General features: G+C 30.9%; 1 protein-coding gene across 2 annotated transcripts; it reads left to right on the top strand.

Annotated features, from left to right (window-relative positions):
• Window positions 1–3781: 3781 nt before the first annotated feature.
• On the top strand, window positions 3782–7673 carry LOC114729208 (DNA-dependent metalloprotease WSS1). Of its 2 annotated transcripts, none has more exons than XM_028916191.1 (5): window positions 3782–3910; window positions 4603–4808; window positions 4906–5101; window positions 5814–6266; window positions 7236–7673. In XM_028916191.1, exons 2-5 carry the CDS (start codon window positions 4654–4656, stop codon window positions 7422–7424), a joined length of 993 nt encoding a protein of 330 aa, XP_028772024.1. In that variant the 5' UTR covers window positions 3782–3910; window positions 4603–4653; the 3' UTR covers window positions 7425–7673. The 2 variants fall into 2 exon arrangements, with proteins under 2 accessions (XP_028772024.1, XP_028772023.1); XM_028916190.1 differs by having other exon boundaries at window positions 3782–3922; window positions 4626–4808.
• The last annotated feature ends 6852 nt before the right edge of the window (window positions 7674–14525 follow it).

The following is a 14525-nucleotide window of genomic DNA, read 5'->3' as shown; positions in this document are numbered from 1 at the left end:
TTAATTCATATATTTTGTATATTCGTAAATATAGCATTATCATAAAATTATGTAATGTAAGTGTCTGTATTGTTCGCCTTCAAGAATGAACAATCATCATTTCCTCATTTTCATTATGGTTTTAAAATAGGGAAATGACCCAAAAAAAAAAAACTCATTGAAATTGAAAAAGACAAAATGATTATTCAAATAAGTAAAATGAGTAAGTAGGTATGGGGTATGAATTTGGGATTTGTAAGTTCTAGTAAAATGACTAAAATGCCCCTGAAATGAAAAGAAACAAGTAGGCAAGGGTTTTCATATACCAACACATTGACTAATAAAACATGTTACGAAACTTGTTATGCAAATAGTGACTTTCATTTTACAAGTTGTTATTCTTATTACATGTTTAGTAAAATGATATGCAAAATGATTAAAAATAATTACAAATAAATAAGTTGCAAATCACAAATGGTAAATTTTATTATGTAAGGATTCGTTTCTATTACTTGTTTTGTAATTGTTTGCAAATGGCATAAAATAAGTTGCAAAACTTGTTACAGAAATTGTCACTTTCATTTCGCAAGTTATTATTCCCATTACATTTTTAGTAAAATTGTGTGCAAAAAAATTTAAAATTATTGTAAATAAACAAGTTGCAAATCCCCTAAAGCAAATGGTAACTTTCATTATGCAAATTGTCATTCACATTAGTTGTTTTGTAAAACTATATGCAAATGGCTCAAAATAAGTTGCAAAACTCTTTATATAAATAGTCACTTTTATTTTGCAAGTTGTTGTTCTCGTTACATGTTTAGTAAAATTGTATACAAATGGTTTAGAAATGATTGCAAATAAAGAGGCTGCAAAACACATTATGAAAATTGTTATATTCATTTCAAAAGTTATCAATCACTTCGCAAATGTTGTCAAAAGCTATCTTCATTATATGACACCTAAAGGAAAACATAATTAGCACATGTTATCAATAACTATGCAATAATAATAATTTAATATATTTTTGTAAGCAAATTCCATCTACAATCGTAAGTCAAACATCATAACAATAGTTAGACAATGCATTTGTCTATACAAATGCTATTATCAAACTTCTTTCCCAACACAAAAATTCTTTTCAAAACAATATGTATCTATTCTTCACTTCTTCTCTTGACTCTCTTTTTAATACTGTTCTTTCTTCCTATAAAAAACACAATATCATAGTTATTCATTATGCTATATTTCCTTCACAATAATCTAGTCATTATTAAAAGAAATTAGTCAATTATATTAAGAAGTGTAGTAAATTTCATAACCCGCTGAACTTAATTTGCTTCACAACAGTGAGTCATTGACATAACAAATCTGGTAAGTTCCATTAACAAATGAATTCTATTCTAATAACAAGTCAACTTTCTTGGCTTTATAGAAAAATATCAATACAAAAATGATCATTCACATCCCAAGTGTTGTCATTTCACCACAAACCAACCAAGACTAGTTACTATTTAAGTGACAAAATTTACTGCTCTGGTGATAAAATTTATTATTCATTCTTGAATTATCAAAACAGAGTAGAAAATAAAGACTAACAAGATAACAGACTTTAAGAACAAAATTTTATTAGAAGATAGCAGAAAGTTAACTAATATAAATGAACCCCATTTATAGAGACAAGAAGTCATGGGAAAATGTCATGGAACTAGAAGATTGGTTCCTTAGTTTATTACATTAAAAACAATGAAAAAAATTGAAAGTAATAAATTTCAAAGAGATGCATCAGTGCATGCGCTTAGTATAAACAACATTTAGAAAAAATAGAAACAAAGAAAGTTACCTCTTTTCGTGATGATGGCTCAATGGTTGAAGTTTCTCACAGATGCTCTGCACATTTCTCACTGAAACTATCCTTGATGGTGGCAATGCAAGTGGATGACTTCAGAGAACAACAGCTTTGTAGTTTGGGTGAGTCGACGACTTAGGATAACGAGGGCTTTGCATATTGGGTGAATAGGAAAGTTAGGAGATCGACAGCTTCATAGTTCCGGCGAGACGACGACTTTGGCAATTTTGGAGAAGATGAGTTTAGGCGAGTGAGAAATTTGGCAAACTAGGATAATGAACACTTTCCTTTTCAAAACCTTTAAAAGGCTTTTTAGTCTTTCTACCAAAATTTGAGTATTCTAGATTCATACCTCGTACTCTTCTCATCATTTTATTTTTTTGGATGATCTTTTTGTCCTTTTCAATTTCAGTGAGTATTTTTTAGTCATTTTCCCTTTAAAATAGCTGCATGTCAAATTTTTTTATTTTAAACAAAGTTTATATTTTTCTGGCCACCAAGTAAGGTTCTATCTTTCTTTTCTTTTAATGATAGATAAAAAGTCATAACTAGATTATTAAAGTACCAAAACATATTTGAAATAATCTTCGTTTTCTATACTTAAATTTACCAAAGAAAAAACGAACAACACATTATACATACACAGGCAAGGGACAAGTAACATGAAGTCCTTCAAGTAGGGGTAGACAGGGTATGGAGTTGAAGTTTCAATATGCATTAATAAATTTGCAGATTTAATCATTCATTACATGGTTGGGCTGAAATAAGCTTTTACTAAATTCAATATTTAATATAAGAACTAGTTTAACTTTTAATTTGATTTTAAATATAAGACCATAAGTTATTTTGTCTTTTATATTTATCCATTTTTGTCAAAGTAGTCCTTATAGTAGTTGCACATATTAAATGTTCAATCAAATAGTAGTTTTAGCTAATATATATGATTAGTAAGGGTATTCTAGGAAAGATAAAAACTTATTTATTACAAAATAACTAACTTAACTAATTTTCTTAATATCTCTAAATTAGTCAACTAGATTTTATATTAAGGATTGGAGCTAGTACTATTTTGTTTTAATTGAAATTTAGATAACTTAAGAATTCGAGTTGATCTGACAATCAAGTTCAATTCAAATGGTCAGACTTGTTGTATTCTCATTGGGCAAACCACAAAATGACGTGGTGTATCTAAGAATTTATGATCCATGTGGTAAAATCTCTTTGCAAAATATGAGGTTGATCTTAATCTTTCAGAGGCACAATTGTTATAATTTAGGAAAATCAACCCTTGGGTCTAGTGGCGCCACTGAGGTCACAGGATCACATCTCTGTTTGTGTGTTAATATTTCTATGTATGCTCTTCATTTGACCCTTATAAAGGAAAAGAAAAAGGGAAGAAAATAATAATTTATTAAATTTAAATTTAAATAATTGTATACTTGTATGCAAGCCAATAAGCATAATGACTAATGTCTTACGGGGTGTTTGAAAATACCGAAAAAGTAGTTTTCTGCAAAACGAAACAAACTCCTCCATATATTTGCTTCGTATATTGTAAAAATGCTTTTAAAATTATAGTTTAGTTTTCATCTAAATACCTCTTTAATCAACTAATTGATTTTAAATTTAAATTTAAATAATTGTGAGTTCTATATCCCATTAGGCAAAATAGGGATGGGCGTATGGGCCTATGAAGTCTAGAGGTAAAAAAGAATCCATGATTTTTTTCCCTCATGGTATATCTAATTTCTGAATCAAAGTGGATTTTGTTCTTCTTTTGTTTTTTGTTATTTCCAATGTTTGTCCTTCTACAGAAGCTAGTCTTTCCCTTTTATTTATCTTATTTCTGCAAGAAATAACATAAATAGTTACACGAGCTTCGAGGTAAATTTTCGATGTTCAAATTTTATAATTATATGTTAACTATTTTTGTCACCTCACAAAAGTCAAATCCCAATACTAATTGAGATAAGAAAACGTATGTCTCCCTCTCGCTCCCGTAATTTGCATCATCAGTGAAATAAAGCATAGAATCATCGGATTGCGATCACATCTTCTAGCCGACCTATCATCGTCGAGGAGGTTTCAAGAAAGGAGGTGAGTGTCCCTCAATTCTCTTATCATCAATTTTAAAAATTTCACTTGGATGCATCGTTCTGTCTTACTAAAGCTTTTGATTATGAGGTTTTGAGATATAGCTGAGGATATTGTTGTCGGATTGAACTGGCTGTGTAGAATTCATCAATCCCTCAAACAAAAGAAAGCTGAGATATTGAATCGACGAAACTTTGTTCTATATATTGGGTGTCTGCGTTCTGGAACAAGACTATGCTCACTGATTCTAACATTTTAGTCCTTTTCATTTATCAAATCACACTAATGGGTTAAATTTTAGTGGGTTGAACTCTGACAAGCTGTTAAGGTTTAATACTTGATATTGTTTTTTAGAGGACTGCTAAGTACTCATTTTCAATATTTGTTTTGAAGCACTGATTCTTCACAGGGTTGGGGGGGGGGGGGACAAAGGAGCCAAATTGTGTACTCACATTAGACATGACATAACTAGCTCTTGATTAATGTATCACGTCTAATGTCCCAATATGTCTCGTCGCTTCTTAGATCACTATAGCTACCTGCTACCTCTTGTTGCTACAGTCTGAGCTGCATGTTTGATTAAATGAAAATGTGGTATCTGAGGTTTAGTGGTGTAATAGTTTACTGTTTAGAGCGAATGTTGTTGTTTCACAATAATTTAAGTAGAGTTTATGATTCATGGCTTTGGTGACTATTGCTGGAGCAGGTTTAAGAACCTTTCTTAACTGTTGAGCATGAATCTTAATGATCTCAACAAGGTTTGGGAAATCAAACCCCTAAAGAGAATTGGAGAAGATGAAGCAAGGAAGATTCTTGAAAAGGTAGCTAAACAGGTGCAACCTATAATGAGGAAAAGAAACTGGAAAGTCAAAGTTCTTTCTGAATTCTGGTACTCTCATATCCACCTATCTTCATTTCTTTTAAAATAAAAAAAATTACACTTGCATATTGCTTCTTACTGTCTAAACTAAAGCATAAGAATGCAGTCCTGCCAATCCATCACTTCAAGGCCTGAATATAGGACCAGGTGCAGAGATAAAGCTAAGATTGCGGAGGCCTGACCGTGAATGGGATTTCTTCCCTTATGAACAGATTCTTGACACAATGTTACATGAACTTTGCCATAATGAACATGGTCCTCACAATGCTCAGTTTTATAACCTTTTGGATGAAATCAGGAAGGTAACCTATACTTTGTACTCTTTCTAAAAAGATTTGTTCCTGTCATAGAGATGCAGGGCGGAAGGATGTTGCTCAGATTTATGAAAGGGAATGGAAAGCTTTTTGAGCGGAAGAGTCCTGTCTCCTCTTTTGACTGAGGAGGATCTCTTCTCTTCTGTTTTTTTGTCCTATTCTCTTCTCATCAATAAACTAAATTTCCTTTTAAAAAAATTAATAAAATGAAGAAAAAAACAAACAAACAAACAAACAAACAGTTGGAAGTCATAAATCACAACTGCTGCGTATTTTTAATAGTACATACGAAGCTTAATATTACATGTGCTTAGCATGGGTATGTTTTGACCTTTATATAGTGTTTTATGTCAATAAAGATGCGAAGTATTTATGGCAATATATTTTTTTGCTGCTGTGCATGTATAAGATTTTGGCTGCCTCTCTACATATAGCTGATAAAATTAGTCCATTTTTGCAAGGGTGCATCCACAAACCCAAGCAACAAAAGCAGTTGGGGGAGGTGTGATGGTCCTGAGTTTGTTGTTGCTGCCTTGTGTCGTAAAATATTGTATTTAGTAGACATTACCAAAAAGTTCTTGGTTCCACAAATTATTAGTAACCTGATGCAATCACCAGGGAACTCGTATAGTTGTCTACTTGTCTCTTAATAATTGGTACTGGACACCTGTGTGTACTTAATGCAGATTCCACTATGTAGGAATGTGAAGAACTGATGGCGAAAGGGATTAGTGGTACTGGGCAAGGATTTGACCTTCCTGGGAGACGTTTGGGTGGATTTTCCCGTCAACCACCTTTACCATCACTTCGCCAGGCTGCATTGGCTGCAGCTGAAAGCCGAGCACGTCATGGAGCTTTGTTGCCTTCTGGACCTCAGCGTTTAGGTGGTAACAGTAGCATTAAGTCAGCTTTGAGTCCAGTTCAAGCAGCTGCTATGGCAGCAGAAAGGAGACTGCATGACGACATATGGTGTGGATCAAGGTCTGCGAACGGTGACACACATAACCATGATAATACGACTTTGATTGGACCTTCTGGGAGGCAAGGAATGTCCTGCAGTTCTGATAATGGATCCCTTCAATCTACAATGGACAGGGAAACAGCAGATGATGGAGCAAAATGGCAGTGCAATATCTGCACCTTATTAAATGAGGTCAGTTTGTTTATGTGTGTGTTCTATAAAGTTGTTGGAATGCATATAGTATTTGATGGTTTTAAATTGTTTTTTGAATTGATTTTGTGCTGTTTCTTAACGTTTCTTCTGCATTGTTCTGTGCTCAGTAACAAGGTTGACCCTGTTATTTGGATTTTTTCCATCTGGATCCTCCATCTAGTTTTAGTACACAAAAAGGGATCATGCAAATAAACGGCTCGTGCTTGGCCCTTGGTGCTAACAACGTATAACAAATCTGTCTGGTACTTGTAAAACTTGAGTACATACATTGATGATGGAATGCAGGCAAAGATGTATGCAGTTTATTGGTGGTAAACAAGTGAACAGATGCAGTTTTTTTTCCTGGGGGCTATCACTTGATTATCTCTTTCTTGTCAGATGAAAAAAATGAAAATAATTGATGATAAGAACTTAGAACTACAAAGGCAGCTTTTGAGGTTGGAGAACCTAACTTCTGATGTGAGCAGTCATGTTTCATATGTTGCAAGTGTGTCTCAACAATACATAAAGAATTCTTTCCACAAATTATTTCTATAAGATTGTCTGTTTCTCTTTCAGTTTTATAATGTATTGCTGAAAGACTTGATAGAAATGCAAGGGAGAGTCAGCCAATGTTGCTCACCCTAAAGCATAATTGGGAATGGAAGTTGCTGAGGATCTTTTCTATTCTCCCTCCCTCTCGCCACCCACACCATCATATTGACCAAATCAGTTGTAATTTTAGATGCTTCACCATAGTTTGTTCGATCCTAATCATATATTACCCATCTTTTCAGTTTTACCTCGCAAATTTCATTCCACAAAGCATTGCATTATGTGATTAGTAACAGTTCCTCTGTTGGAATATCTTTAGAAATCATCTTGTGCGTTTTCATGAATGCTGGCACTCTGCATCACTTTCATTGCATTCACAGAAATAAAGTATGATGATGTCTTGGTTTATTGCAGTCAATTGCTCTGGAATGTGAAGCCTGTGGAACACAGAGGAAGAAAAATATCGCCAAGTCCAAGATGTGGTCCTGCAAATTTTGTACACTTGAAAACACGGTTGAGATAGATAGATGCTTAGCTTGTGGAGAATGGAGATATTCATATGGCCCACCTGTCTCCATCCGCGGGCCATATGTTGGCACATGAGTCTGACTGGACATAAGGAAAGAAAGTCAAAGGAACCGATACAAATTATTTGCCTTTCATATGTACATAATTCTAGCATTGATACTCTAGCATATTGAAGAACTGTGTGAATGCAAGGATGTTATCTTAACTGTGTGTATATTGTGGCGACTGAAGCTGTTGGCAGAACATACAAACAATGCAAGTTGTCAAATTGAAATTTGTTCTAGTTGCTTGAGTGGAGTTAAAAGGACTAGTTGTTATCTTTTAGATTTTCTCCAGTCTTCATCTCAGGGATTTGAAGTTCATACGGTTTTAAGGGATTTCTGTTTTGCTTAGTCCCAGATTTCACTCATCAATTAATACAAGTATTGTCTTGTTCTTTTGTATTGTAGAGGAGATTAGTGAAATCCCTTGAACTATATGGAATTTCAACCTCATCTCAGTGGTTACATTTGTCTTGAGGTTCAGATTGAAATCTATTCTTTCCCCCCCCCCCCCATAGAGTCCAGGGTATTTACTGCTGGTAACAATGATTAATTCCCTTATATCATAGATTTCTCGATGGTGTTTTAGTATTGGCCACTAAATTCTCTCCGTACACACTCAGGGGAAGTACATCCTTATTCATATGAAAATGCACCGTGTCATTGAGTATATCATAATGCAAGTTTGAATCTTGGGGGACGAATGGAATAAAAGCTGAAGAAAAGACTGAGTTATTAAATGTAAAAGTCATACCCTTTGAAATGGCATTCTGTATGATTTTTTCAAATGGCATTAGAAATGTGAACGCGGAGGACAGGACGACAAAAGTTGACCTCAGTTTTTTTTTTCCTTTTTTCTTTTTGCCCCTTTCTTTGGCCAGGGTTGACTTGAGTTAAAGAAAAGCACAAGCAGGGGATAATTAATAAAAGTTGAAAGAAAGGTTTCAATCATCCAAATATTTTATTTAAGTATTTGTCTTTCTCTTTTGGAAAGCATGTTGACATGAAGGGTTAGGTCTTAGATAGGAAAATACTGAAAAGTCCCTTGAGGTTTATGTAATTTAAACCTCATCTTAGTGGTTAGATTTATGTTATGGTTCAGATGGAAAGCCATTATGTCATTGGAGGGCAGGTTTAAGTATGGATTATTGAAGGCAACTGGTTTGAGTCATTAAACGTAAAAGTCAAGTGCTTTGAAATGGTATTTTATCTGCTTTTCAAGTGTGAACGCAGAGGAAAAAGACGAAGACAGCTGACTTGGGGCAAAGCAAAGCAAAAAACGAGAATGAAAAATGACAATACCCTTGACCAAAAATATTTGGGCAATTCACACTTGGAGACCAAGTATGAGTAATGATGCTCTTTCTATTCCTAAATAAAAGATAAAATTTCATAGTACTAAAATACAGCCCGTGTGGATTGATCGTATCACTGAATCAATAATCCAATCTATTAATGATCCATTGAGAGTTTTGGGCAGGTTGGTTGAGTTAGATTTTTTTTTTTTACCTTCATTAAATCTAAACCAACATCGTTTTGAATTTAAAAATTAAGAAAAAAAATAGTAGTCCATCTCTATAAAACTTGTGCTTTAATGAGTTTATTTTGTTGAATTTTGTGTATTTTATATATAAATGTTTTATTTACTTGTGGACTAATATATTTTTTATTTAAATATTATTTTAATTATATTTGATTTGACCACAAATTGACCTTAATTTAAACCACTAACCTTTCAATCACTGTTTTTACTTTATTCATTGGTTTGGTTTTCAACATCTTGTAAAATGTCAAAAGTTCTTGAAAATTGCCTTCTAGAATTAATGTTACCCAGGGGTATAAAAAAGATCAATAAACAAAAAATTGACGTCCTTAAATTGCCTTTTAAAATTTTGGGTTTGAAAATTATCATTACCTTTTTTCTCCTTATTTTTGGGGAGACAAAATACTACCTTCAATTCATAATATAAGAACTAATTGGAGATTTAATTTGACATTAACTATAACATTTCAATTTATTTTGTCTTTGATATTTTTTTCATTTTGTTTCAAATAATCCCTATGATGATTGCACATGTTAATGAGTTTTCATAGAAGAGTAAGTTCAATTCATATGATTAATAGGGATATTTTAAGACAGACAACATCTATTTATTATAAAAAAAAAATCTATTTGCCTCTTTTCTATAAAAAAAATCTATTTAGCTCTAATAAATTATATGTCTCTTTCATTTCTTTTTTCTTTCGATTGTCTCTTATCTTTTTCCTTACTCATTCTTTCTCCTGCTCACCCTTTCTATAAGTAAGGGTATATATATTTTGAAAAAAAAAACATTTCTTATACATATATTGGTTTCAACCAATTTTAACCAACTTCTTAATTTACATAATTTAATTTTTTGTCCATATTGTCCTTCACCTAATGGAATGAACTATTGCACCCATCATATTCATGAAGGATCAAGCTCACAACCTCTAACATAAACCAAGGCTTCATAAGGGGGTATTTGGCATTAGTTAAGTCAAAAAGTTGCAACCTACATAATTCGATTATTTGTAACTTACAAAAAGCATCAAAGGAAATATTTTGGTTGAAAAATGTCAATTTTCTATAATATTTGCTTCTCCACGGGATAAGAAAGCGCAAGGAAGCAAACAAAAGGGCAAATATTGGAGGAAAAAAGCATCCATTTTGGTTGGCTCAGAGATGAACACATAAGATGGTTCGAATTAAGAGATTGACTCTTAGAATCATTCCATTCAACTAATGAAGCAAAGGGGAATGACATTTAAAGGAAAATTTGAGGCCAAATGAAAGGTCCACTCTTGTCATTTAGTAACAAAACCGCGGGAAAATGAAACATTCAACGCATGCATAACCAAATTCAACGTTTTCTTAGTTGGATTGAAAGGAATTTATTCCTAAACTATTTTCTCCATTTCTTTTCTAGGCACAGTTATTTTTTCACTAGTGACAATTCTATTTAAAACATTTTTGGATACTAAATATGGGTACTTTTTTTTAGCTCGGACTCAAATTTTAGTTTGTTACGTTATAAGGGACCAACTTCTTTCGTTTCTTAAAATTACAAATAAATGCTAAGGGAGTAACTATACAATATTTAAAGGATGCCCTCCATTAACTATACAATATTTAGACTATTATTTGACCAAAATATAATTATAAAAAAAGCCCCAAAATTATAAATAAGCACCCTAAGAGAATTAATATCAATTAAGTTCCAAAAATTACAAATAAATGCTAAGGGAGTAACGTTATATTTTATCCTTATATAATCATTATTGCGAGCAACAACATTGATAAGCAATTTAAAAAAATTTTATATTTGTTTTAATAATATTATCCGTAAAATATTAGTACTTACTTATTTAATAATTAAGTAAATAATGTGTGTGAATTTGTAAATAATAAAAATATTTAAATTATTAGTTACTCAAGTATTAATGTTTTATTAGACAATATTATTAAAATATATATAATATTTTTAAGGCAAAACTATTTTTTAGTCTTTTAATTTAATATAATGTTTCAGTTTAGTTTTGTTTTTTGTTGCCCACCCAGTCCACCAGAGATCTGCTCCAACTACATCTGGATTCGACCCGCATTGCGCACTTGACTGTGGTGGGTGAGTCTCCAAACGGGGATTTCTGCATACGCTGAGGCTTGAACTCGAGATCTTGCGTAAGCGGTACCAAACCGCTTACCACTTGAACCAACCCCCGTTGGTTCAGTTTAGTTTTTTTAAAACTTAAAAAGCATATTTTTAGTTAGTTAATCTTAATACTGTTAACAAAAAAAATAATGATATTAAAATTTTAAATGTTAATAAAATATTCTCAAATGCTAGCATATTAACTATAATTTTTAAAACAATAATAATTATTATAAAAAATTATTATTTAAGACTAATAATTTTCAATCATGATTATTATAAAAAAATTATTATTTAAGACTGATAATTTTAAGATTAAAATACTAAAAATATATTTTTAAAACTTAAGAATATTTTTTGCCAACTAAAGCTTAAGAAACTAAACTAAAATTTTATATAAAATTAAAAGACCAAATATATACTTTGGTGCTTTTAATTACTTACCAATGTTGTTCCTAATGACTATTCGATGGGTAACTAGTTAAAATGGTATTTAAGTCTTTTACAACGATAAAAAAAAGTAATAGTAATTTCTTGGCATTTATTTGTGAATTTTAAGACTTAATTTGTGTTAATTTTTATATGGTATTTATTTCTAATTTTCAGGGCTTGCAACATTTTTACATCTTTAGGAGTAACAGTGTAATCCTTGATAGTTTAGGATTCTAGTATCTTGAAAAAAAATACTACTTCCCACCTTTAATATAAAAGTTAATTAAATGTTAAATTTAACTTTAAATATGAGATTTTTATTTACTTTATTTCTCAAATTTATATTTTTTTCCTAAAAATATCTCTATTAATTCTACATAATAAGAGGGTTTTAGTAACATGTAATTTCAATGCATGATTTTTTTATCAGAAATTTCAATAACATTATTTAAAAAAGGTAATTTCAAAAAATTAATATATATTTATTGCAAATAATCACTTTAACTCATTTGTTGATATTTGTAAATTATTTATTTAGTTTTTGTATTAATAAACGAATGTAGTTATTTAATGATAAAAACATCTATTAACCCTTAATTCCTTGTGTTACAAGTTGCATATTTTATTTTCTTATATTGAATTATTGATTTAGTTTTGTGAGGTGACATCTAGGAGTAAAATAAACTACTCTTTTACCTTTATTTATAAGACATTTTTAATATATTTTATTATAATTAAGAAAAGTCTTAAACAGTATTTATCTTGCCTTAAAATTTAATAACTTTTCAAATTTTTCTCTTTTTAATATGCTCCATCTGGTTCAAATTATAAGCATCAAATTAACAAAATTATATAACTTAAAAAGTTAGTTAAAATGAGCTCAAGATAAAAATATGTAAAAAATATAATTTTTTTTTTGAACATCCTTAATTCGTTTTTTATGGAGAGTATAGGTATGAGAGAGAATAACTGGAAAAAGATATAAAAGAGAACATGTGAAAAATAGAAGAGGCATAATAAATTACGGATAAAAATAAAAAATACATTAAATAATTAGATAAATAATAAAAAAATTCAAACCATTCAAAGATTTTGATGCTTATATTTTTAAACAGTGGGAGTATTACTTTTAATGAGAAGTTGAAGATGATAACTGTACACAAAACAATACACTAAAAATAAAATTTTATGTTTATATAATAAATTTAATAAAATAATTTATACTAAAGACAATCATGTTGTGAATATAAGTGAGTGTGTCAAAAGTGAAGTCACATATTACTCAAGAGAGAGGAAGCTCACTTGTATATTTACTATCTTATATCATTGGACTAGTGAATAGGCCTAAAAAGAAGGAGGATCTCGCGCACGCAACAATGGCCTACTGGAGGGAAACGCATTGAAAACTGACAATTCCCCCTGCATGCGAGTTGAGATAGTACTGGGCACTTTTTATAAAAACACTTTTGCAAAAATAAATTATAAAATTATGTTAAGAGAGCTTATTAGAAAACCATTGTTTTATCAGTTTATCTTTTGAATTAGCCGGAGGTTTTTATTCCTCATTTAAACCGGGATTATCCTTCCATTAATCTTTAAACCGTTTTCCATGGATTAATGCTTGCCAACGTCTGAAATTCAATGTTTGAATGTGTCTAACGTTCATGACCAAAGGTGTAAATACAGTTTATTGTGTGAACGTATGAAATCGACGGTTTAATTGTGTTTATTATCATAAGTGTAGTGCTCAACGTTCAGATACTTTGTGGCCTATATAAAGCGGCTCAAGACAATGTGTTCAGGACACTGCTCTTCAGCTTTCGAGCTTCCATCTCCTCCTCTACTTCTCTCTCCACCTCCCCTTTCTATTACTGGGTTATATTCCTATATTTGCTGTTCTGTCACCCTATTTATTGTAGGAAGGGTTCGTTTAATCCTGAGAAGTGTAGCATCCACATTTACCTATGGTGGCGGAATAACTCTTAAAAATAGTATATCCCGGCACGACTCGAACTAGCTCATATACAGTTCCAGTTCACTCAACAAACCAAAAAAAGGGGAACTCTTAAAAAAAAACCAAATCCATTCAAAGACTTATGTTGTTTTATTGAGCCTCAAGTTTCAATAAAACGACAAAAATAAATGCATATGTATGTATGCTACTGGCAAACACCAAGAAAAAATCCTTAATTTTTTGCCTGATTTTTTGGGTTGAGTCTGAGAGTTACAAGGACATTTTTTTGTCCTTTTTTTTAAAATACTTTTTGTTTTTTTTCCTGACCATTTTTAATACCTTTTATTTCTTTGTATGAAAAGAGTAAAAACGGACAATAACAGAGAAATTCCTTTGCCGATTCTATGATTGGGCCTCCATGATAGTTCAGTTTCACAGTCACCTTTTGCTAAGATAAACTCAACAACTTTGGGAATATGGACAACTAAAAAGAAAGATATTATTCTCTTCTTTTTAAAGTTAACATCATTTTTTATTTTAATGAAATTGCTCAAGTTTCTATTCTTTATATACAATTATTTAAGTTAAATTCAAGCATTATTAATAGTAACCATTTCTTATTAATAGGCATTGATTATCATAAAAGGGATTTTAATTACTTAAGCACAAAATATTAGTTTAAATTCATGTAAACGCTTCTATGAGACCATCTCAATAAAATTTGATAATACTCAAATTTAACATAATAACACTATATATTAGATAAAATGTCAAATGATAAAATAGCTTTTTTTTAACCCCCCTTTTTTTTCAATTTCCAGAGTCCTTATTCTTTAATCTCATCAAAGACAAAAAAATTGCTTTTACTCATCCCTCATTATTGATAATTGCAGAAATTTCATCTTAACTAAAATTACACATATATCATTTTTATATTTTAAAATATACATACTTTTTAGTCAAAAATGACAAAGATTATTTGATAATATAGACCAATCTCGCGAAAAATAAGGAAAACTTGTGCTTTAAGAATAACTTGAAATCTATTGTATGATTTTAACAAAATTAACTAAAT

This window comes from Neltuma alba, unplaced genomic scaffold (genome assembly GCF_004799145.2).
Source record: "Neltuma alba isolate B1F8T4 unplaced genomic scaffold, ASM479914v2 tig00012615_pilon, whole genome shotgun sequence".
NCBI classification, from domain to species: domain Eukaryota; kingdom Viridiplantae; phylum Streptophyta; class Magnoliopsida; order Fabales; family Fabaceae; genus Neltuma; species Neltuma alba.
The sequence above is the reverse complement of the archived record's forward strand: the minus strand, read 5'-3'. Positions and strand labels throughout refer to the sequence as shown.